We start from the raw sequence: 25,001 nt of genomic DNA on the forward strand, positions 1-25,001 counted from the left end.
TTGCCATTGGGCGTGTGTGCGATGGTCCCAGTACGGATTTTCCTGCAGTCGAGCCAAGTACCGGCGGGGCGCTCCTGCCTGATTGGTCTGGAGCGGTGTTGGTTCCCTGACTGTTCTCTTTTTCTGCTTCTTGGCAGTGACGTAATAACTGCTGCTACATGCATTCCAACTTGATTGGTCCACACATGTGGGAAGTGCCGGTGTGGTACCGGTTGCCACCTTCCTGTTTGATTGGTCAACAGGGATTGTAATGAATATCCACAATCTATTCCCTGGTGGTCGAGTCCAGCATTGGTTAATCCCTTTTTGTGCAAGCTTGTGACCTTTGGTTGGCATGGTGAATGTCCATGTCCACCCTAAGTGCCTCCACTGCATGCAAAGGATGTCCTGTTATCATTTCACGGACAGCATGCCACTGCCAATCCCGTCATCTAAAAATCACTGTCACCACTTGACCTGGAGGAGAAACTCTCCAGGCCTGTGCTGCCACAGTGCCTGAGTACATGTGGCACTTTGTCATTTAAGAGAAAATAATAACATATACGACAATCCCAAACATTCATTGTATTAAACCCTGATTTTCTCGAAGGGGAGGACATGTTCATGGGATGATTCTGAAGCAATGTTCAGTGAATACTGAGACAGAAAGACAAACTTTTCTATGTAACAAAAACAGAATGTAGGGCCTACAAAATAGGGCCCATCAAACTCGAGTAGCCTGGAATAACTGAAATATTCCCAAAAGAAGGCATGAGTTGGTGTCTGCTTCCTATTTCTTGAAGGTGCTTTTGACACTTCACCGGGCCACTCCCCGCACAAAGTTGGTCTCTTTATTGAGAATCATCAGTTTAAAAATTGTCCAAATCTAGAGATTGCTGTGTCATTGGGAAAAATATTACTTACTTCCACTTACTTTGTTGCCACTTGCGGGTCCTGAGCGAAGTGCGGCAGCCTGCTAGTGTATAGTAAAGGTGTAGTCAGTGACTGGCCAGACTAGGCACATAACCAGCTTTGTACATGAAAGTAAAACATTGAAGTGAAGGGAGTGTTTTGGAGCACCTGGATGTCAGATTATGGGATATGGAGGTCTAGGTCATACCAACTGGGTATTAGGAGCACTTTAGGAAGTTCATTGCCATTCTTCACTTAGGTTAGAGCTCTCACCCTTACCCTGTCTTTCTCTTAGTGTTTTCATTCTAAATCCTCCTACTAGATGTACATGTAAGTACTCACACATAAAACGGGCACATTCCTTGCTCTTGATAAACAATGGCAAATGGGAGTGTCTTAGCTGAAGCAGATATTGTCAGATTATGGAGGGTTACACTTAATAAATTCCTTTACCAGTCTGCTCTTGTTTCATGCTGTCTTGATTACACTATTGGTTGGTAAGGGTCAAGTGGAAAATGCCTGATTTCCAACAGTGTGGCCCTACCCACCCCCTTATCTTCCCTAACCCTTAATCTCCCTGTGGGGCTTTGATCTATCCAACCCATATTCCCATCCTCCTTATGTTTGGAACTTCAATGATAACCTAGAAACTTGACTAACTTGACCAAGCATGGACGTTGTATTTCACCTGTTTCATTCTTTTTTTTGACATACATGTACATACACCTATTTTAATGCCACCCATGGGTACGATTAGAAACTAAGTTTGAGGTTTAGTCTCCAGACATATCAGTTTTTCCTTTCTGACTTTGAACGATCTAATCTCCTTAGAATGTCTGGCCCCACAGCGACTGTAGCTCTATGGAATTTCCGTTCCATCTGTGACTGTGCTGGGGAAACTCCCTTTGTGATCTGTTTTACATTTTTTCCAAGGTCAAAATACAAAGTTAGACGGATTGAAAAAGGGATCTCGTACATTGCATTTCTTGTAAACAATTTATTTCTGAGATGTGTTCCTTCTTAAAAACCCTGCTTTCATCACTATGGCAAACAGGCTTGAATGTCAATACAGATTAATATGACTTGCCATCAGATAAAATTTGAACTGCCAAAGTTGTTCTTGTAGTGAAACCTAAAAATATCTAAAAGAATGGGTTTGAATAGAAAGGTCTGTCTCAGGATATTGTTTATACCTATATTTTTAGTTAATATTGCTTTGTGATACACTGTATATTGTATCAATTATTGCTACTTTGTATTATATATTATTTGACTTTGTATAAACTTTGTATTTCTTCCACAATTTCCTGTCTTTCATCCCAGGGTATACTTTCCAATCCTTTCCAAATTTGTCCGCTTGATTGTACATGTACCTGTGTACACTGCACTTGTGTATACATATACATGTACAGTACACATGTACAATGTGTAAATGTACATGTACATCACGCACATGTACATTGTACACATGCACACAACAGAACTTTTGTTTTTCTGCAGCCAATTAGTGCTAGGATGCCTTAAACTTTCTTTGTCTGTAATATTTCCACTAACTCATGTCAGCGTACCTGCCAGTGATGGAAGTAATGACCCAATTGCTTATACAAGGGAACACTGTTGCCATTCTGGTTGTATATCTCTGAGGAAGGAATAGACAGGCCTGGTTGTTGGCAGCGGATGTTCATGGGAGGTCCCACTTACAGATTACCTTGTAGACAATTCTGAACAGATGTTGTGCAAAAGGAGTGAGGGTATGTGTGGTGGAAATGTCTGATCTTACAAGTTATTTAAACACAGGTGGCAAATTGGATCCAAATTGTGAATGTCACCTTAGAGTATTTGTTTTACCTGTAAAGTCATTGCCCCATCTCTGGTAATGACAGACACATTCAGTGATATTCTCCTGAAAGTCAAGGTGGACATTTGTTTTGATTTGATTTTCATTCTGAAATGATTGCTGCAGTATCAAAAGGAACTGTGAATTCTATAAAGTTGACAGTTTACCATTGGTCTACATAATGATGGAGTGCTAACTCCAACAGCACACTGCACACTGATCAAGCTGCAAATGATAGATGTCCCTTGATCTTTTTGGAATTTTCGGTAGTGTAATCATGCAATCATTGTTTTTAACATAAAAAATTAAGAGTTAACATTTGGGGGTCAAATAAATTGACCCCTAAATGTTTGCTTGAATTTGTCCTGCATTTTCTCTCCTTTCACAACAACTAGGCCATGGAATCTTCTGTGTGATCTGGGTTTCTTGCAACTTTATGAGATCAGCTCTTTTTCTGTGTCTGTGGTTTCCTTAGGTAGATAATCCTTGACATACATCTAAGATTTCTACACATACATGAGCATGTAAGCACTGGAGCGGCATTATTTGTGAAGTTTGCTTGTTACTTATGATGTCTGTTACTGGAATCGGAAGCCTTAGTTCCCTGAGAAATGAGGGAATAATTTTACGGGGAGTCATTTTCTACCTGATAGGCTGCGAGAAATAGGTGAAAGTTACTTACATGTCGGCCTACACATCAGATTAGTGTACATGTATAGTTGTGAGGAGTGAGCAGTGAGGATGTGAACTTAATTGGAATCTGAAAACTACAGATAGGGCAGGTGTATGGTAGGGCTCTCACATTCAAAATCTGGTACTGAAAAACTGTTTATACCGGAAGCATTACATTTACACCTTTCTTTGATATTATCTAAGTTCTTGTAAGATTAAGGCTTTGCTTGAACAAATTTCAATAGTCTTTTTCAAATTGCTCATAGACATGACAATCTCAGCCTAAATTTGTGAATGACTTGGAACAAGGAATTCGGGAGCTGTACATTGTATGCACTTGACCTTCTGACCGCACTGAGGGAGGTGAATTGTTGGAAAATCTGTGGGTTGCCATGCTTATTGAGGATGAAGAGCTCCTAATCTGTGGTTGTATGCGGTATGCATTTATACACATGTACATGTGTATAACATGGCATTTACAGAGTTCACAGTGTGAACCAAGCAGAATTGTTTAAATTAAGGTTAAATCCTGCTGAGAGAATCAGCAAGCAGTCCAACTGGAAATTCAAAGGTTCCTGTTTATTTTAACCTGTGAAGTTGAGGTCATTTTATTTTCTGGTTTAGAGTTATAAGCTCTGCCTTTGGCATGTAGACATTTGACAAATATGTGGTAGTGCACGTTGTCAGCCGTTACAATTCACAGTCCAAGCACTTTTGATTGTTGGAAAAGATTAGCAGTTATGATAAGAATCAATATAATAGTGTGATCAGTCTTTCCTGAAGAACTTACCTGCAACAGTGCTTGATTCACCGATTTGCCTCATATCTTGCAACAGTGTTCACCTTTTTAAAACAGTCACTTTTTTATTCCAAAGGATACTGTTAACAGGCTTTGTCCTGTGAAAAGTTGCCAACTCACCTTACTGAACAGAGCTTGCGTTTTATAGTAAGAACTTGCCATATTTATGCCTCGCAGTTGGAAGGTTCAAATTTGGTCTAGCCATTCAACTTACTGTTTTATCATTATTGGCCTCCGGAAAATCCTACATTCTCATTTCAGTGAGAATTTTAAGTGTTAATTGACTGCCTTCTATTGCTGAAACCTTATTATTTCATACATTTAGTGCTTATTGCCTGTCCCCTTTTCAACATATTTTGTCTCTTGTTTGTGTCAAGGGCTACCCTAAATGTCTGAACACAAAATGCAAGCTTTGTTTGAAGAACTTTATTCCCCATAAACACTGTTCTTTATCACCACTAGGGGAGGGAGGGTAAAATTAGAACAGCTGGGACAAAATGAAAGGCATCAGGTGAAAAGGTTTCAGAATCTTTTGCTAGAGGCTGAATGGTTGGAGGAACTTGTCTATAAAAATATCTCCCTGGAGGAATATCAAAACAAGTTCTGGAGCAGAACCTGTCAGCTTCCTTCCCCAGACTGATAAATAATCTGTCAAGTTGGTCTTGAGTTTGCAATGCAGAGCCACTGGCTGCTTTGTTGGCCTGAGACCCATTTTAATTAGATTGCAAATCAATGCTAGCATTATGGGGTTTAGGGCTGAAGTGTTCTGTTTCTTTTATGTACAGTACATTAAGTGGTCAGGAGTTTCTGTTAAAATAATTGATGCCCGAGGGGAACAGTAAGAAATGGAGGTAATGTATGTCAGTGACCTGCGGAGTCAAGCAGAGGTCAGTTAGTTGTTCCGAATACCTGCAGTCTTAGCTTCTAAGTTGTCAACTTTTAGATTGTGCTTTCATCATGCAAGCATGGCATAATGACTAACTTTAACACAACCCATTGTTGTGTGAAAGGGGATGATATAGAGTGCACATTAATAGAAGTAGTTAATAGACCAACACATCAGAAATGTCAGTTCTGAGTCTGTCACATGGAGTTGAAATGGTCAATCATTTTCTCAGACCACAAGTATTTGTCTTTTGACTATTTACATTTTATCTACATTATTTGTAGCATTTTGTACCTCTCAAGAATTAAGTTTGTTGATATGACTTTTATATAAATTTATTTGATATTTTGAGTAAAATTTGTATTCATTTTGTGTTTAAGGGAGTAATTTTATTGTTTTATTTGGTTGAGTTTGTGCATTATAATGTCAGAAATTCCTGTTCAATTCATGTAGCATTGATCTGGTGAAGGTAAGGGTTAGTTTTTATGTGTACCCAAGTTACCCAACTCTACTTGTAATTATGATAGTTCCTCATCTCTTGATTTTCCTTTTTTCCCAGAGATTTGCGGTTTAATCAAATTGCAGAGATTCCTTCCGGGGCATTTTCTAGTCTGACAGCACTAAACACTCTCCTCTTGAACCACAACAATATTCGAAGGATACCCAGGGGAGCATTTGAAGGACTACATCATCTTAAATATCTGTAAGTAGTAGTACCAAGTTCCTTGATGATGGGTTACAGAAAGAGACTAAGCTTGAACTAGCTACCAGACAGGGTAGATGTCTGTGAGCTTTGAAGCCGTCTAATCATTGCCTGTTGTTGCCTCTGAATGACCATTAGCCAGCTTATTAGCATGTGGGTTGGTGGCCATACTGGCATGTTGAAAACAATAACTTAATTGGCTGGTAAACATGGTCTCTTCAGTGATGTGTCAATTAGCACAAAACGGTCTTTTTTTGTGGATGGTTTCCTCTTAAAACATCCTTGGAAAATGACATATTTTTGAAGACGTGGAGACAGTAAAAAGGTTCAAGAGTTAGTTCAAGGTAATGATTAAACTGTATCCTATGGAGAAAAGATATGGCACCTGACTAACCAACTAATCATGGGGCTTACTTTTGTCTCCATATATTTGCACCTGTTACCCCAAGTAGAAACTGGGAAAATACACCTCATCAGGTCATATGAACCGTAAGAGTGTATGCAATCATATGGAGGTCACAAATAAAGGGGGAGGGGCAGGTGTGTTGGTGGACAAGGTGGGTTGTAACTCAATTCTGTAAATTGTGTCTGATATAAGAACATGCTCTGTTAGGTATGGTGGAGACTTTTCTTGTTAGGAGTGAAAGAACTTGTTTTAGCGTGCAGAAGCATGGAAATAATGATTCTCTTCCCCTGCCTACTAAGTCTCTCTCTATTTCCCCCATCTTTAGTTACCAAGTAGCTAATAGAGGAAGTAGACACAGATAATGTCTGGTCAATTTTAGGCATGTACCCGTGCCACTAATGCAGAAATGGAAATTAAGGCTTACCTGCTCACTGACTCTTAGGGCATTATGGGGTACAGTTCAAAGGGCAAGGGGATGATAAAACAGAAAAAAAAAGTTTTTTCCAAAAGTTTATTAAGTTAAGAAAACCATAGATTTTAGGACGTAAGGAAATAACATTTTGAGCCTGAAATCAGTGCGAGTTCTAGTTGAGAGACTCAAGGATTGTTATGTTTCACAAAAGGCTAACAAAATATTGCCATCTTAAAAATAGTTGAGGAAAGATATTCTGTTGACCTTTTGTCTTGATTTGCAATTTCATTTTGCAGTTACAGTTGGCATTTGAAGTTACACATATTTAAGAATGAATTCACATACATATTCATGCATCTTCTTACTGTCCCACTTACTTGGGCATCCATAATGAAGGCTAAACCCCTTTAGGCCTTGCATTTGACTCATTACCTTTCTTCTCACTTCACAAATTTCCACCTCAACTCCCAACTTCCTCATCTCCTTATACGTGTAGCTCTCTCTGCCTTATGCTCTTATTTCTTGAATTTTTTTTCCTGTGCTGAGGAAGTCAGTGTTTCCCAGCTGTCTTCTTCAAGTGTGATTTAATTGTTCCTGATGGCTCTGCAGTTGATCAGTCATTTCTGTCAATTTACTTGATACTTTGATCAACCAGCCACACTTTTAATCTCATTGCTCCAGAAATCTTCTTTGCTTTTTAATTTCTATTTGTTGGTGGCACTTTTGACCTTACCTTTGAATTTTTGGATGTTTACATGTACTTTTAAATTTCTGTCCCGGTAATCCTTTATGTTTTTATCTTGTTTTCCACAGCTATCTTTACAAGAATAAAATAACAGAAATTGACAGCCAAGCCTTTGATGGACTAGTCAATCTGGAACAGTTGTATCTGTACTCTAATGAAATTCAGGAACTCAAGCCAGGAACATTTAGTAATCTACCCAAGCTGGAGAGACTGTAAGTTGCTTTTTTTTTGCCTGTTAAGAGGTATTTGTTTGTGAGATGTGTGTGGTAATAATCACTTTGATGCTGGTACCAATAGTTGAAGGTACCTGTACTGTGAACTGATCAGACATCCAAATACATGTTATGTCTTTTATTGTCTTAGCACTGGTCAGTCAGAATGTCTAGTATCGTGCATGCAAAAAGAAACCGTTAAAACGTTCGGTGTGGAATATTTCTCATTTCATTCCTCAAATGATCAAGAAGGAGATGTCCTCATTGAATGACTTCTTTGATAAATTTGAATTTGATCATTTCTTTTCATGTGCAACACAGTGCATATTGCAGAATTAGTTTTTGTCATTTCATTTGTTTTTAAGCAAAGAGGTTCAGTAGAACACAGCAGTGTAGTTCATAAAGCTCGTTGCAGTGACCTTGAGCCTGGATTGTAATTTTCACTACTCACAACTCTATCATCAATCTCTAGAAATCCAAACAAAACGAATCATAATCGTTACTGGCAGCTTTGCTCATTTTGAAGATGCAGTAGTTGCTTTTACATTTGCAGTGATTAAGGGTTCCAAATTTTCTTTATCAAAAGCTTAGTCACAGATTATGCACAAAAAGCCTGCACTAGCGGTAAGGTTTTTTGAAACGCACCAATTTCACCTGAAAAGCTTATAAATACACATCTCTTGAAGACTAAAGCAAAATCTATTATTGTCAGTTTATCACTTTGGTTAGTTTTGTGGTACAGCATCCTAAGCAGCAATGTTTAGTTGTCAGGTCAATTTACTAATGCTGCTCCTGTTTACTTTTCCTTGATTCCAAAACATTTTGATAATCATCCAAATTATCATTTTCTGTTGAAACATGTTGTCACCAGTTTTTGTTTCCCATACCTTGCCCCTCAACCCCTATTTTTTTTTGGCTTACCAGCAAACCTTTTGTTCAGTTATCATGGACCCTCTGCTCTTGCTGCATGCGTGCATGCGCTGGACACAGCTCATCGTTCTGTTCTGCTTCTTTACTCGTTTGTCCTATGCTTACAGGTTTTTGAACAATAACAATTTGACCTCGATATACTCCGGCACCTTCCAGGGACTTGATTCGCTAAAAAGGCTGTAAGTCTGTTTGTACATGTGTCCATTGCACTGGTGCCTGTGTTGGTAGAGTCTTGTCTTGTAGTGGCATGATTGCATTGCTGTGGATGCTTATCATGTAGTCAAATGTTGAAGCCCCCCCGTGTAGATTCATCTATGTATGTATGTTTAGTGTATGCTTTCGTGTGATACATTCGTTTCCTCATTTGCATTGTGAGCATCATTTGTGAGAAAATGATCATATTGCTATGAGTGTTTGCATTCATGCATATCTGTAATACATTCTCTAGAAAACAGGTTGGTGGAGTGTTTTTTTCCTCGCCTTCCACTTCTGGGGGTCTGGGTTCGAATCCAGCTTGTTTCACATGTGGATTGCGTTTTCAGTCCCTACCTGAGTCTTTGAGTTTTCCTCGAAACATGTATCCGGATTTTTCCTTCCACCTTTAAAACTGAACATTTCTTCCTTGTCTTCTTCACTCATTATCATCCTGTAATTGGCACAAAATGTGCTGTTGGACGATCAGATATAAATAAAATAAAATGCACTGTGGATCTTTGGGTTTTGCACAAGATTTTCTTGTAGTCTGGAACTCCACCAAATTTGTAAGTGTGAGATTTCAGCATTAAATGTTCTTTCATATTGTGTTTTTGGCATCATGCAAAGTGGTTTGTTTGCCACATGGCCTATAACAATGTTGGGAAAACTTCTCTTTTAAGCATAGAGGGTAAGATTGAAGCTGCTATTGCACTTATTGCACTGGCTGTCTTTTATCCCAACTTGAGTCCTCTTCTTTAATTTGTCTTTTTCCTCATCTATTTTTCTAAATACTCTTTGCTTTTTTAATACCAAGTCTTGTAGTAATTAGACTATTGGGAATTCAACAAATTAGGGGTCAAATTTCTTTGTGTCCCTTTCACATCTGTCATCACTTTGTAAATTCAAAACGTATTTTCTAATTTCCAAGAGTGATCAATTAATGCATATTGCCTGCCAAACAAATCGTAATAGTTTGAAATTACTTCCGGTGATATTTCCATGTAAAAAACAAAGGTCAGATGTAACAGGGACACAAAAATGTCAGACTTTTGGACCCCTAATTTATAGAATGACCCTACTGCCATCTGTGCATCCACAAGTCCGTCCTCTCAAGTGCCATAAATTTCAACTTCCTCCTGCATTTTCCTCTAATGAGCCAGTTTGGCATCTAAAATTAATCAAGGTCATTTGGAAAAGAGGTATGTGTGCAAGTCTGCATAGGACTCACACAGGTATCTGATTGACCTTAGACTGTGCCTCAGTTTGGGCTCCACTGTGTGAATACCAAACTGGCTTGTTTCCTATTTTCACATTACACATTGTATCAACTGCAGAACACTTCAAATCCCCAGCCCATAGAAAAGTAACTGAGGATCGAGGTGTGGCAGGTGATCCTTCTTTTCATGGTTTGTCTGTCAAAGCTCTGCTTTTGTAGATTGCTATTTACACAGTAGTTCACAAGTAGATTGAATATGGTCTCTGTTGTTCTAATTTGTATAGTTTGTCATTGTACATGTATGTCTTGCATGCGCTTCACTGATCAGTATTTATGAAAATTTAAATTTCATTTTTTGGTGGTTGGTTGCTTGACCAGGTACAATCAAGCTGCTGTATTTTTTAAGCTAGATGAAGAATATGTATGATGAAATAGCACACTACATGTGGATGATTTTTGTGAAGATTTTATTTGAACATACAGTCTGTACTTGTAGATTCATCCATGAATGGAATAGTTACAGTGATTACCAGAAGAATGAGATACAACCCAAAATTATCAAGCGGGCATACATGTAGCTTCCTGGTTTAGACTCTCTCTCTAATTTGGATAGTTTGAGTCTGTATTTGAAAGGAAAAACCACTTCCCTGCTGTTAGATGTCCAACAAACTTGACAAATGAATCAGCACATTTTTTTATCTGGAATTGAATAATCCTTTGGTATGCTGTTATATTTTTTAAAAGTAGAAATTAACAAATTAAAAGTGAGCAAAGTAAACAGATCCAGACTTGTGTGTGTATGCCTTAGAAAATATCTAAACTACACATGTACATGTAGCATGAACTTATTCCCCAAAGTGTACCCTCATCATTGTGGAGGCTTCAGATGTATGCAGTCTCCCTCTTGCATGTACAGTGCATGGGTCAATATCAGTACAGTATTCATACATTCCTGTGAACCTGCTATAACTTCATAAACATGTATCCAGCAGAATCTAGCAGAAAAAATGTTATTAAATTGTTTTACCAAAAGAATGTGTGGTTAAGTTTCTGCATGTTTTCCTAAGTTGGCTGCCTCATTGCCTTGTTTTTGTCTCCTTTTTCATCAAGGGGGGGGGGGGCAATGGGCGTCGTGATTGGAGAGGTGGGTAGGGAACATCAGATGTCTGAGCTTAAATCCTAGCTCATGTTAGTCTCCCTTTAACAAGCTACCAGGCTGCTGAGCATATCAGTGTTAGATTTTGCCTTGGGCTACACTGATGGTAGTCTATTGATCAAAGTCTGGATGAGCATAAAGCGTGTACATGATTATATGTCAGCTTTATGTTCATCAACATGTTTGATTTGTGATGGTTGTTGTAGGTAAATACATTGCAGAGAGGTTTGTCCCACTCAGAGACTGGTTAGAAAGCTAAGATTACCTTTTTCTGAGGTCACACTTGAAATGCGCCTACCCAAAGCTTTAGCTTTTGAAAAAGAAGGGAGTGCTATACAAATAGGAAAGAATTGTTGAAACGACACATCCATCAAAATATGTACAGTAATAGAAAATGCAGTCAGCCATTTTGCCTTCATTGTTAGTATGAGTCATTGCTTCACCATAAACAAAAATTTATACATTTTGGCATTGGAAATACCCTGCCTGTGTCTCTTTATAACTCGGTGGTTATGAAAAAGTTCACTGTTGTAAGTAGAAATACACAATTTTAACTTGCTAATTTATTTTTACTGAACGGGTCGTTGCCAGGGGTACATGTACATAAAATATCCAGTTAAACCCTACCAACCATGACTTTGTTTGGTCACATAGAGACTTGTATAATGTTAAGCTTTTGGCTTTTAACACCAATGTAATCAAATAATTACTAATGGTAACAGTTTGAGTTACTTTAAGTTGAAGCAGTTTTGTTTCTTTCATTTTACTATTGGCATCTGTAACTATTTCCTCATCTTTAATGTAATATGTGATTTCACTACCTTAAACTCATGTTGCTGATGCTCTTATAGATTTGCACAGGCATACATGTACTTTAATTCAGAACTTCTCCATTAGTATTGGCTGACTTTGTATTCATCAACAACTATAGTTGGGAATTATTGCACTTTTTTTCTGTGAAGTTCAAGCCACAACTGATGACGCACAACCATGGGGAATTTTATCTAACCATCTTAACAAGTGAGGGGGCTTTTGGTACCTTATCTTACATAGTGCCATACACCATGGAGATTTTGTCTAGACTGTGAAATCCTACTTCAATCATCAAACGCCAGTTCTTAGTGTATTCAAACTACTCATTCAGGAAACCAAGTCTTCCTACATCCTCTCCTCTCTTGCCATTCAAACCTTTCTGCTGTCTGCTTATTTGGGAACTTAATGCAGGTGACAGAGTTACTCTTGTTGGTAACCTTGCTTGCAGGGTACTTTAGTGGGTACTGCTTGGAGGTCATTGTCTGTCTAGTTATCTGTTGCCATGTGGGGGGTCCCCTAAATAGCTATTAAAGGTTAACTGAGGTCCATTGGTATTGTACTCTAAATTTAATAACGAATTGGAAAATAAAATACGGTAGTTTGGATGGGTTGAAAGTTGATCATGTTGGGCCGTCTAGGTATAGTTTCTCAGATGCTCCATTTAAGTTTGATGCTATATCTCTTGCTGTGCACTCAGAATTCGAGAAACCTCAATAGCATCTATTCTACATGTACATGTACTTGTTGGTGATGGGGAAGGAACCAGGGAGACAATGACCCCAGCAGTGAAAAGAAATCTAACAATGGGGAAAAATTGAAGTATTTAACCCACAACAGTGAATCTGGTTCAGTTGAAACCTTACCTGGTCTCATACCTTGGTGACCAGTCTTCAACTCTTGTCCCAGCCAAACTGTGTATCATACTTTCCTTTAATACCTTTTGTTCTGTGCAGACGGTTAGATGCAAACAAGCTGATGTGTAACTGTAAGCTAATATGGCTGATTGAAATGTTGAAGCAGGCCAGTCACCAACGTCACACGCAGGCTGCGGCAACTTGTGAATATCCTAGGAACTTACGATCCAGAAACCTTATGGATATATCACCAGAGGAACTTAACTGTAGTAAGTTGTAATGGGGGCGTTGGCTTGGAATCTGGGAAAGGTTTGATGGAAGGGAGAGGGTTCTACTGAAACTTATACATCAGGTGTAAAAGGACTCTGGGAGGGATTGGGTTTAAGAAGAGAGATTTGTGAAAGGAATTCTGGATATGTTTAGCATCAAGAAAGACAGATCTATGACTTCTGCCTGAATTATGACTAATGCAAATTAGGATGGAAAGTATGATCCCTTGAGTAGGTTGTATTCAAGTAATGTTAGTAAAGTAAGAGCAATTTTGATTATTCATATTGACATTGGATTGTATCACAGGGGAACTTGTACTATCCCAAGTTCTGAATTGTTTTGGAAACCATTTTGAGAAGGATGGATTCACAGGACAGTTTTTTTTTATTCACAAGGCACAGGGCATTGAAGAAGTGCATCCTGTTGGGAACACTGGCCTCCTCCTTGCACCTATGGGGACTAGTTCAAATGTTTTCAGCTATAGATTTTCTGGAATTACATTTCTGGACAAAATGCTGAGATACTTTTAATCCAGTTTGAACCTACGCAATTATCCAATTCATAAATGCAGCTGTACATGTACACGTTTAAATACGTGTATGTGGTGCAAAATCATACCCCCATAAAAACTAGAACAGAAATGGTTCCTTTCATATTTCATTGTTAGAAATCGATGTTAACGCTTAAAAAAAATTAATTTAACGTTGTTCTTTGGTGTTTTCAGGAAGACCCCATTTTGTGGTTGAACCTAGTGATGTTGATGCAGTAGAAGGCAACAATGTCTACTTTAGCTGTCGAGCTATGGGTGACCCAGAACCCGAAATAGTCTGGTTACACAACAGGTAACATAGCTGTGGCAATCTAGTACATGTAGTTCTTCAACACAAACTCATAGAGCAGCTCTCTAGGGGTTTTATTGACTGTGTGCATGAATGATTGAGGGCGCTGTTTAGCATTGATGGTGGGCAGTCCCCATTCTCATGTTCAGTATGAGCAGAACGCAAACCAAAATAATGAGGTTGAACAGGTTTGAGGGTTGTGACGTGTCTTTAAATTCAATATTATGATAAAAAGAACACAGATGCGAGAAAATCCTGTGACCCATTTGGAAATATGCTGTAGTTGTTTTGTCACTTTGAAATCAAATATGAAAGTAGTGGCTCACTCATTTTCTTTGGTAGTGTTCTGATGAAAGCGTTAATGAAGTCTTGTGTTACATCACTCAGTGATATCACAGATTTTGTTCTAATATTTGCTGGGCTAGAAGTGAAATGTCCAGGGACTTCAGACCAAGTGTGTTTTCGTTTGAGTTACTTGGCATGCCTGTTTCCCTATATATACAGGTACATATATTGTCACTGCAGTGCTATCCTACGTGCCTGTAAGCATTTGAAAACCGGTAACAACTTGCACAATTAATTTCCTGAAGGAAAACACGCAACTTTCAGCTGGGTATATCCACTTTTTACCTAGTCCTTATTCTTTTTCGTGCCAATAAATCCGTTGTCGTGCGAAAGTTGACCCCAAATGTCGGATGTTATTTGAGGTCGGCTAGTTTTCAGGAAAATCCAGAGGCCATGTTTTGTTTTTTTTTGACCCAAACATTGAGCTTCCTTCCTCAGTCAGTTTTCTTCCAGCTACAGGGTCATAAACTGTCTGGTTTGTGTTGGACATCAAGAGATACGACACCTCTAAGAAAAACGTAACCTCACACAAACCTGAACAGGCTTCTAGAGTTCTCATTATATCACTGTTTACTGTCTGTCTTGATGGAATGTAACTTGGATGTGTTTAAATTTAGTCATTCATGAGTGAATTTGTTTACGTTTGCAGATTTTAACAGTTTGCAGGTGTATGCACTTTAAGTGCATTTTTGTAAATAGTCTATAAAGTCTCACAGAATCATTGACTGTCACACTAAGAATGTCATTTGTCCCATACACAATGTTGGATAGTTTATTACCATAAATGTTGACAAGGTCCCTTCATTTACTGGTTTACCTTAATAAAGTGTACTTTAAGGCCTTCAAGCAAGAAATTAGATTGCTGTGAATTTACAGCCAGTGGTGAAGGATAAATTGCCTCCACTTTTCAACCTGAAATTTTTGCTACTCAAGGAAGTGATTAATACCTGGAATTCCATTGGGACAAGTTGTCCAATATCACAGCTTCAAACTTTAATTACACCCTGGAGTTATAATATGCCCTGAACATGGAAAGGAAAGTGCCACTTTGTACCCTGAAGATTTGTTTATACATCCCCCTGTGATACTACAGTAGCAACAGTATCCAACATCTGTAAGGTGTTGAAAGTTTTAGCTTGCCAATCGGGAAGACATGTTTTCCGTTTTGGCTTTGATATTTCACGGACTGCTTTAAAAAAAAATGGTAATCTGGATAGGAAATGCAAGTAACAAGCAGTCTAATGTCAAACATCTGTTCAGGATGATAGAAGTTTGCAATTTCTGAGGAATGTTAAAAAAGGGACATTTGAAAGAAAAATGAGCTTCAGTTAGTGACAGTTGTGAGTTGAAAAAATTACATGAAAAATTGAATTAATGTGGTAAAATGTTTCTTTATTTCATGAATTGCTTCCACTTTTAAAATAATTCACATTATCCTACAAGGAAGCATATTTTTAACTCTATTTGAATTTTATTTTGACAGCGTAGAAATTCCTGCCGCAACACTGAATGCTGTAGGTAGTAAATATAGTATTCTTAATGACGGCACATTGATGATTCAGAATGCTAATGGTGATGACGAAGGAGAATACGAATGCATGGCTAGGAATGCTGTCGGTGAAACAACATCAGAGGCGGTCAATTTAAGATACTTTGGCTCTCCAAGTAAGTCTGACAGTATGATTTGGATAATCTTGGTGATGTAAAGTATAGAGGGTTCAAATGGTCACCGGTCAGGGGTACAAATCCAGCAGGTAGTCCACAGGTACATGTAATTCATTTCACCCCTATTTGCCTTTGTTCACCCAAGATTATAAATGGGTACCTATGAAGATAGTGGCTGGAACTTGGAAGTGTGCTATTGTAAACTTCTGAAATTGGTCTTGTTGGCTACTGATCGGAGTAATAATTATGATTGTAAAAATGCTTTGAGATCATTTAATGGCTAGCACTTTATAAGTATTAATTACAATTATGAGTTTTGATTGTCTTCCTCTTGCTCAGAACGACCTACTTTCAGTCAGGAACCCTCTGATACGGAGGTCAAGCAAGGTACAACTGTGACCTTAGACTGTTCAGCCAGTGGTTACCCACGTCCTACCATCACCTGGACCAGACATGGACAGAGCGTTGTGGATGACCCTCGCTTTACCCTTTTAGCTACTGGCTCTGTACACATCAGTAGTGTACAACCTCAAGATCGTGGCGAATACACATGTACTGCAACAAACCAGGCTGGATCAGAGAGTACTTCTGCAACCCTTACTGTCACCGGTAATTTTAATTTCCCTTAATGTTACAGAGCATGGCTGGATAATGTGGACATGAATGTGATACTGGTGTGTTGTGTGATCCCTGAACTGCTCAGTCATACCCTGAAATTTCTATCCAGGGACTTCCCTGCCTGTAGTTAGTTAGACTCTGACTCCCCACCCATGGAAAGATGGCAGACTGTCTGGAAAGTAAGGCCTTCTTATGACAAAGTGCCTAAAAAGTCACAAGAAATTGAGATGTGGCATTGATAGGAACTGTTTCCTGCTGCAAAGGGCGAAGCATTATTAAGAGAATAAATATGTGCCTGGCTGGTCATATACATGCGTTAAAGACCGGCTTAGGAGAATGGATGCAAATATGTGGCTCAGGGATTATCAGTGTTTAGTCTTAAGACCGGCTTCCCATTCATAAATACCTTTTTAGTCAGTCAAAAGAAGACAGTATTGAATAGATTTCCAGCGATTTTTTTCTAGAATTTTACTTTCATTTTCCTGAACACCCTCGTCCACTTTTTTGAATATTCCATGTGCAAATTGTCCAGTTGGCACATGTGTGGTGAGCTGCGTGTACATTGAGTTTTGACCCACCAGAATTGATTAAACTGTCTTGTCTCCAGGTGCCAGCATGTGATTTACGCAGCAGGCATTATCACTTCTCAGCAGACATTGTCACACTAATACAATGTCAAGTTGTACGTTGTTGAATAGGGAGACTGTCTGAGGTATTTATGAATGAATGATCAAGCAAACCAACTGGTTATTTAAAGTGAGAATGAAGATGCATAAAAGTGAGCATTTTGACCCTTGTAGACTTATCAAATTAATTAAACATGGAAATTCCAGTGAAGAATTTTACAGAGACAACTTATCATCAAAACCTGAATGCTTTCAAAGTACCTGCCTTAAAGGTCATACATGTTGGCGTATTTTTGAGCAAATATGCAGCGTTTAATTTATTTGCCTGCTTTGATATGATCTGAGTCATGACCTACCATTATCCAACAGATAGTTTCTTGTACAATTAAAATGTTAGGTGTTTATGAATCACAACATTGGTTTGACTCACTATCTAGCTGTCATACTTCAAACATTGAAGCAGACATTTGTTCCTGTTACTCATTGTTTTAAGCCTCTGTGTCCCTCACACGCGATGTTAATGTGGTTAAAAAAAATCTATACAGTGTAAGTTAAGAGGTATTAGCATCAAGGGGTGAGCCTGGAGTTAGCTGAAGATCCCTGGATAGAAAGCTGAATGACAGAGGGTATTCATCATCAGATTTTGTTAATCAACTGAAACAGACTTCTGGGCATCTTTATTAAAAATCTTTATCTGTACATTGGTTCATGAAGTTCTTTACTCTCATTCTTTTAGTAAACTTTTGGTTTCTTTTTCATTTCCTTTAAAGAATGAAAATCTGAATGAAGTAAAAGCACATTTGTCTACATTTCTTAAAGTTGAGGATTCTTCAAATTTGGTTTGTTTTGATGCAGTCTTTTCATTATGACTTATTGCAGTTCCTCCGTCATTTGAAGTCACCCCCCAGTTCTTGTCAGCTATAGAAGGCAGCACAGTAGAGTTGTTCTGTCAAGCTGCTGGCTATCCGCTGCCTGTCATTGCATGGCGTAAAGATGGTAAATTGTCTGAATATTTCTTCTCTTTGTCTAGGTTCGGTTTCAAGTGCAGGTTTTAGGACTTCAGTAATCACATATTCTGTTTGCCCCCTGATGCATTGCTAACCATTGTAAAAAGACAAAAGGTTTCTTAGTGTTTTTGAATTTCAGTATTCTAAAATGGCTGTGTGATACTATTGGTTTGGTGCAGGAAAATCAGTTGAAGCAATATTTTGATTATGGTTGAATGATTCTGTGTACGTTTACAATAAGACCTGTTTCTTGTTTCTGCCTAGCAAGTGTTGGTGTTCCATGTTGGGGCGATTTTTCCAGGTTTGGTGACTTATGAACTTTATTTCACCTTGATTGTTCATCCTCAGGTAGTCTTTTGCCAGACAGTCGCCGCTATTTATCTCTTGCTAGTGGTACATTGCGCATCGTAAGAGTTACTCGTGAAGATGAAGGGAACTATGATTGTTACGCTGTCAACTCAGCTGGAAGCATTCAGGCCACTGCACAAATTGAAGTCAGACCCCGAGGTGAGATAAAATGTCTAGAAAGAGTTAAGTAGAATTAAAGAAGAAATGATTTCCTGTGGTCTTGAGTTGTCTCATGTTGGCCTGGCTTTCTCTGTTTTCAGCTGACATTAAGAGACTCTTGTAAATTTACTGAAATAGCCTGCATTCACTTACACAAAGCTCACTCACTCCAAGTGTTGCCCATTTTCATTTCAGACATTAGGTTAATACATGTAAATAGCTCATAAATGGGGTCTCTTATAAGTATACCATGCACTGTGTCCATTGACACCTGCTTTCACCCAGGGAATAGCTCTCTTTATAGTGCTGTTCATTTCACCCAGGGAAGTAGGGGTACTTGTTACTACCTTGCTTATCTTATAATTCTGTTTCTAATCGTTTATGTCATTCTCTTCTTAGTGCCACCCGTTTTCACCCAGTCACCCAGTGACCTACAAGTCGTTACCCGGGCGACTATTCGCCTACCCTGCTCAGCAACTGGTGATCCTACACCTGTTATCACATGGAGTAAAGACGGTATCCAGATCCCTGAGAGTAACAAATACACCATCAGCAGTGAAGGTCATCTTGTCATTCATAACATCAGTCCTGATGATGCTGGTCGATTTGAATGCGCTGCAAGGAACAGCATTGGATATGCTGCTACCAGTATGCTGTTGATTGTGGGTAAGGCCAACTCAAATTGAACATTCTGCTAAACTTAATCAGCAATGTGGTTAGTTTGTTAATTCCTTCCACATCGTTTTTCCTTAAATGTCAACACCATTCTCAGAAGTCCTATTAGAAATCAAGAATTACAGTAAAATCTTGATAACTCAAAGTCAGTTAACTCGAAACTCCACTTAACTCGAAGAATAACTCCTGCCAAAAGAATAGGCTCTTATTTACAAAAACATATCCGTCACTCGAACTGCTCACCTTGCTGGATTCATTTACCTCAAAGTTTTTGTGTAGCAGATCCAAAAGAAACCGCCGCCAAAAAACTTCCAGAAAGTATAAACAGAATGCGGGTCGAGTTATGAATCATTTCTGACATGCGCACTTCGTCTCTTCACACCGGAACACTTGCAAGCGCACTACAATGATGATCGATCTAGACACGTAACCACACCGTGACCGCAAAATCCGACTTGCAGGAATTGGCCCAATTGTTACTGTGGGCCCATTGTAGACAGTGCGTTGGCAGGCCAACTGATGGCTCTTTGCGGTGGCTGCGGCAATGCGTTGGAGATCTTTGTGTATGCCGCAGGTACCACACGTATGTACGGAAGTTAAGTCTAACCCAATGGTCTGGTCCAACTGCTTGCACTCGCCTGTGCGATGGCTGCCCAATTAGAGCCACAAACCACAGCATGCTCACATGCAGTGGACCAACCATGTGACTGCAACGCAGAGCTTTTGTGTAGCCAAATCTCACTCCTAAAAAATAAACAAGTTTGAAAATAAAGAACGAAGAACAAAAAATAAAAACAGACACCAATAGAATTTTTGTTTTACGAAATTTTATTGAAGTGCAAAAAGGTGCTCCCTCATGTGATGAAAAAAGTCGTCTGACTCATTGGGAAACCCCGCCCAAGTACGCATGTGCAAGGCACTGTGTTGCGGTGCGGTATCAGAAATGGGACCACCACAATGCGTCACACATGCACAATGCAAAAGAAAGATTTGCCACACAAAGGTACACAGTTTAAATGATTTACCGTACATGTAATGTGTTATTTGTCAGCTGATTGACAACAAAACTGTAAGCAAAAAGTAGGGAGATCTACGGTAACTGCGTCAGCGTATAGGTACATGTTTTGATACACATCGTAATAATGACTTCAAAACAAATTTGGACCTTCTTTTAACTTGAATTTTTGTCTGTTCCCCAGAGATTCGAGGTATCGAGATTTTACCGTATAACTCACTTTCAACTCTGAGTGTTGAGTTGCTCTCAATTTCAGGGCTGCCATATTGTCTGTAGTCAATTGGAAAGAGGAAACAGGTGATTAATTAATTGATGATTGGACTAGACAAAATCAAAACAGGACAAGAGGAAGCTGAATTCAGTCCCCCCAAATGACCAAAGTTTCGCAAACAACATTCATTGGTTTACTCCATGGGAGGGGGGGGGGAGCTTTCCTGTACAGACAAGTTGACTGGAAGTCGGTCTGTTTATAGCAACACCGGTGAACCTAATTAAAGGCATACCAGTTTGACTTCTGACATTAGAACTGGCTTGCTGTTAAAAATGTATGCACGTGTGACAGTAAGTATTACAGTGCAATTAACTAAAAATTTCCTAAAAGTGCTTAAGAAATGGCGATGTACTGTATCAGAGGTTGCATGCATGTAAGGAAGAATTTGTCAATAAGGAAAACAACTCATGTTGAGCAGATAAATAGCAAAAGAAGTGACTAATTGGAAACCTTGGATTGTAATGCACACTTTCTACTATGACACTGTGCACCTGTATATTAGGGACCTCCTTAACCATTTTGTCCACGTGCATGTGGGATGTTTTGTTAGAAACCATAGTAAGAGTGGCAGCTCATTAGATAACACACAACATTCTAACAAATGTTAACATTTCTGCAAATCAACAGACTGTGACATATTACGTTATTCCATTGACCCATTTGATTGCAGTCCTGTTCCCTGACTTCATGTCCCATATGATCCATAGTCCACTGAGGGAGGAAGTTCAAGGAGTCAGGGACTACGATTCTAATCTTAATTGTTTCCTGGCCTAGAAGCTTACTCCTGATAGTGAAATATCATCCAAAATGTCAAATATTCAGCTACACCTGTGTGGAAATCTTGGGTCTCTAGCATTTGCTCACAGTAAACAGAGTTGTAGCAGTTTAAAGGGATTACCAGTTGTGGACATTCTTGTAGCAGTTGAGGGAGAGTAGCATTGATTTATTTGATTTTGATTATGGATTCCATCTTTGTTTCTTGTAGATGCTCCTGATGAGGACCGTGAAGGTGATCAGTTTGTTGGTGATTCCATCACTCAAGCCATTAATAATGTTGACCGTGCCATCAATGAGACAAGACGAGAGTTATTTGATCGTAGCAAGCCCCTCACACCCAGCGATTTACTGACATTGTTTAGGTTTCCATCCATGGAAGCTATGAGCATTGCCAGAGCAGCCGAAGTATTTGAGCAGACGCTACAATTGATTCATGGACACATTGAGAGTGGAATGAAAGTCAACTTGACTGGAGTAGGTAAGGAATGATAGTCAGATCATAGCTTGCCATTTTTTTGTAGCTCTGCCCACGCTATCCCAAATGGTAGAAGATGATTCTTCTCTTAGTAAAATGAGAACTGCAGTCAGTCCCATTTCTGTAGATTAATTTTCATAAAATATGTATGGTAATTTGCATTTGGAGAAACAAAATTTTTGATGTTTGATGCCAGCTTTCAATCTTTTCTTAATGCAGTGTTCTATAAAGGAAAAAAAACCAACTTTTTGTTCATTTGAGTTTTTAATATTTCTTTTCATTTTCACTTATACTAAAGGAAACCTACGGTAATGTATTGCACAGAATTTTGTTTATGACAGATTTTTATTAATTCACATTTCCGGTTTCAGTGTAGAAGCATGCATTCCTATTTTCCATCCTTAAGTGATGTTTAGGGGGATATTTCTTCACAATCTTACATGGGGGTGGAAATGTGTTTTGCATAAATTTCCTGGTTCTTTTGAGAACAGACTCATTTTCTAATTCTTGAGCATGAAGGGAAGACTTAAGTAGTTTTTATTTTTTGTTTCAATTCATTTGATTTGGTTGTGCTTGCTTTGTTTGAACATAATCTTGTATCTATGGTATATGTACTTAAGTTGCACTCGGAATGTCTTTTGTATGAAATTACAAATCATAGATGTTGCCCCTATTATGCCAAGTTCAGCTGAGCAATTTATCCATTCTTTGAGCATGCTGTTGTAGCTAGATTTACTATTATTAAAGGTTCAGTATTTGCAATTCCCCAGGAAATATTCATTTCCTCAATTGTTTCCTCCTTTAGACTGGCCATCTGTCTAGGATCTGTTGATGTATCTACATTGCTGGGTTACCTTTAACCCTCAGTATTTGTGCTGGTTGTGGGCTGTATTAGGAATCTTTTCAACCTGCAACCCAATTCTGATGTGATTTAATTAATGCTTTCACTCTTGTCTCTCTAAAGATGATATTCCACTGTGTTAAAATAAAGAATAGACTTTTCATGTAGCTTTGCTTTTCCCAATGGCACAAAATTTGTACAGCCAAAAGTAGTCCGAATTAAAGATTAATTGAAAATGGGCAGAGCTAACTTTTGACCCATGTTTCTTTTAAATATGTCCTTAAATTGGACCTGAAGGCTATCACATCCAAAATTTCTTCCACTCATTTATTTGTAGTTGGAATTTATCTATCATATTTTCCTGTACTCCTTTCACTGGGGACATTAACCCTCTCAGCTGTGTTCATGTTAGGGTCACTTTACTGTAAGAACCAAATGTACATCCGCAAACCATCAATATTGCGACATTTGGGTTGGTACAGGAGTACTACATTACATGTATTTTCTTCAGTTTATGGACATTTTGGGCCAGATGTCTTATTATTGGATTGAATCATTGGTCGCACGTTTGGTGTGTTCTGATGGTGGTAGAACCATTTACAAATGGGGAGAGGGAGTTGTTAGACCATGGGACATCAGCTATTAAAAGGTCGATCCATTAAGCCCCACCCCATTATACATGTAGGGGTACAGTCCACTAATTCAAGCCTCATTGAAAATAGTGTGAAATCATCACTGTTCAGGGCCCATTAACATGCATACCAACATCCCTGAGATTTCAGAAACACAAATGAAGTTATTGTCTAGTCCTTAATCTTTCAATTTTTTGTGGGTTAACCAATTACTTTTTTAATTATCCCCACAAACAAAACCATCCATTCTGCCCTCTTTACACAATCTAACCATTTTGGGGGCCAAACAATCCCCTTTTTCCAAAGATACTGTGGGGGCACTTTTAATGCTAATGAGCTGGCAAGAAATTCTCACTTGATTTAGTGGTCTGTGTTCTGCACCCATAGACCCTGCAAAAAGTGGGGGCCATGTGCCCCAGCTGAAAATGGGGGGAGGGGGGCACTGGTTCCCCCTGCCCCCCTTCTGCCACCAGTGGTGTGTTCTGTGGTTGACATGAGATCAAAGAGGCAATTTCACAGTGTTGTAGTTGGAGCAGAGATGTTTTGCTTGTATTCTCGAGCAAGACCGTTTTAGGACCAGTATTCTCTAGGTGTTATTTGTAACCAAGAATAATCGAAAGGGTAGGCCTACCGGTATATGCCATTTGGAGATTGAGATTTCCAAACTGTTTGCTTATTCTACATGCATACACATTTTCTACTAGATTTTAATGCCATTCAGAATGACTCTGTTGGAGTACTATTCCTTCCTTTGCTTTGTTTATGTTTACAGAGTATAGCTATGATGACTTGGTGTCTCGTCCATTCCTGAACCTGATTGCCAATCTGTCTGGTTGCACAACCCATTCCAAGATTGTCAACTGTTCTGATATCTGTTTCCATCGCAAATATCGTACCCATGATGGAACTTGTAATAACCTCCAGAATCCTGAGTGGGGAGCATCCCTTACCCCCTTCCGACGCCTTTTGAAACCCATCTATGAGAATGGCTTCAACACACCTGTTGGTTGGAACCAGTCACACCTTTACAATGGTTACCCAAAACCTAGTGTACGGAAAGTATCACTGGAAGTCATGTCCACAGCAACTATTACTGATAGTGAGAAATACTCCCACATGTTGATGCAGTGGGGTCAGTTCCTAGACCATGATATGGATTTTACTGTGACCAGTCTAAGTCGTGCTCGATTTAGTGATGGCGTTGAGTGTAAGGACACTTGTGAGAATCAACCACCCTGTTTCCCAATCAATGTTCCTGATGATGATCCACGTATCCATCGCATGCAGTGTATGGAGTTTACTAGATCAAGTGCTGTCTGTGGTAGTGGTAGCACATCTGTGTTCTTCAATTCTGTCATGCCACGTGAGCAAATCAATCAAATTACATCGTACATTGATGCCTCAAATGTTTATGGTAACACTAAAGGACAAGCAGATGATCTCAGGGATTACACCAACAACAAGGGTCGTCTTAAAGCTGGACCAGCTGCACAGCCATCTGGTAAACATCTTCTTCCCTTCAATCGTGATACACCGATTGATTGCCAGCGTGACTTGAATGAAAGTCCCATCCCATGTTTCCTTGCTGGTGACTTCCGTGCCAATGAACAACTAGGACTACTGTCATTGCACACACTATGGTTTCGCGAGCACAACCGCATTGCTGATGAACTCCTTAGAATCAATCCACACTGGGATGGTGAGAAAATAT

General features: G+C 39.0%; 1 protein-coding gene across 1 annotated transcript in view; it reads left to right on the top strand.

The window, feature by feature from the left end:
- Positions 1-25,001, top strand: part of LOC110985685 (peroxidasin homolog) — a 52,005-nt gene that overhangs the window by 18,076 nt on the left and 8,928 nt on the right. The window contains 12 exon segments of the mRNA XM_087149043.1: positions 5,645-5,788; positions 7,420-7,563; positions 8,601-8,672; positions 12,827-12,996; positions 13,722-13,839; positions 15,665-15,846; positions 16,186-16,455; positions 17,970-18,086; positions 18,446-18,604; positions 19,004-19,270; positions 21,551-21,820; positions 24,063-25,000. Of these exon segments, the coding sequence (XP_087005169.1) occupies positions 5,645-5,788; positions 7,420-7,563; positions 8,601-8,672; positions 12,827-12,996; positions 13,722-13,839; positions 15,665-15,846; positions 16,186-16,455; positions 17,970-18,086; positions 18,446-18,604; positions 19,004-19,270; positions 21,551-21,820; positions 24,063-25,000 (2,851 nt within the window).

The sequence above is a fragment of the Acanthaster planci genome, linkage group LG18 (assembly GCF_054643075.1).
Source record: "Acanthaster planci isolate LZ-2023a linkage group LG18, COTS_SCS, whole genome shotgun sequence".
In the NCBI taxonomy this organism is placed as follows: domain Eukaryota; kingdom Metazoa; phylum Echinodermata; class Asteroidea; order Valvatida; family Acanthasteridae; genus Acanthaster; species Acanthaster planci.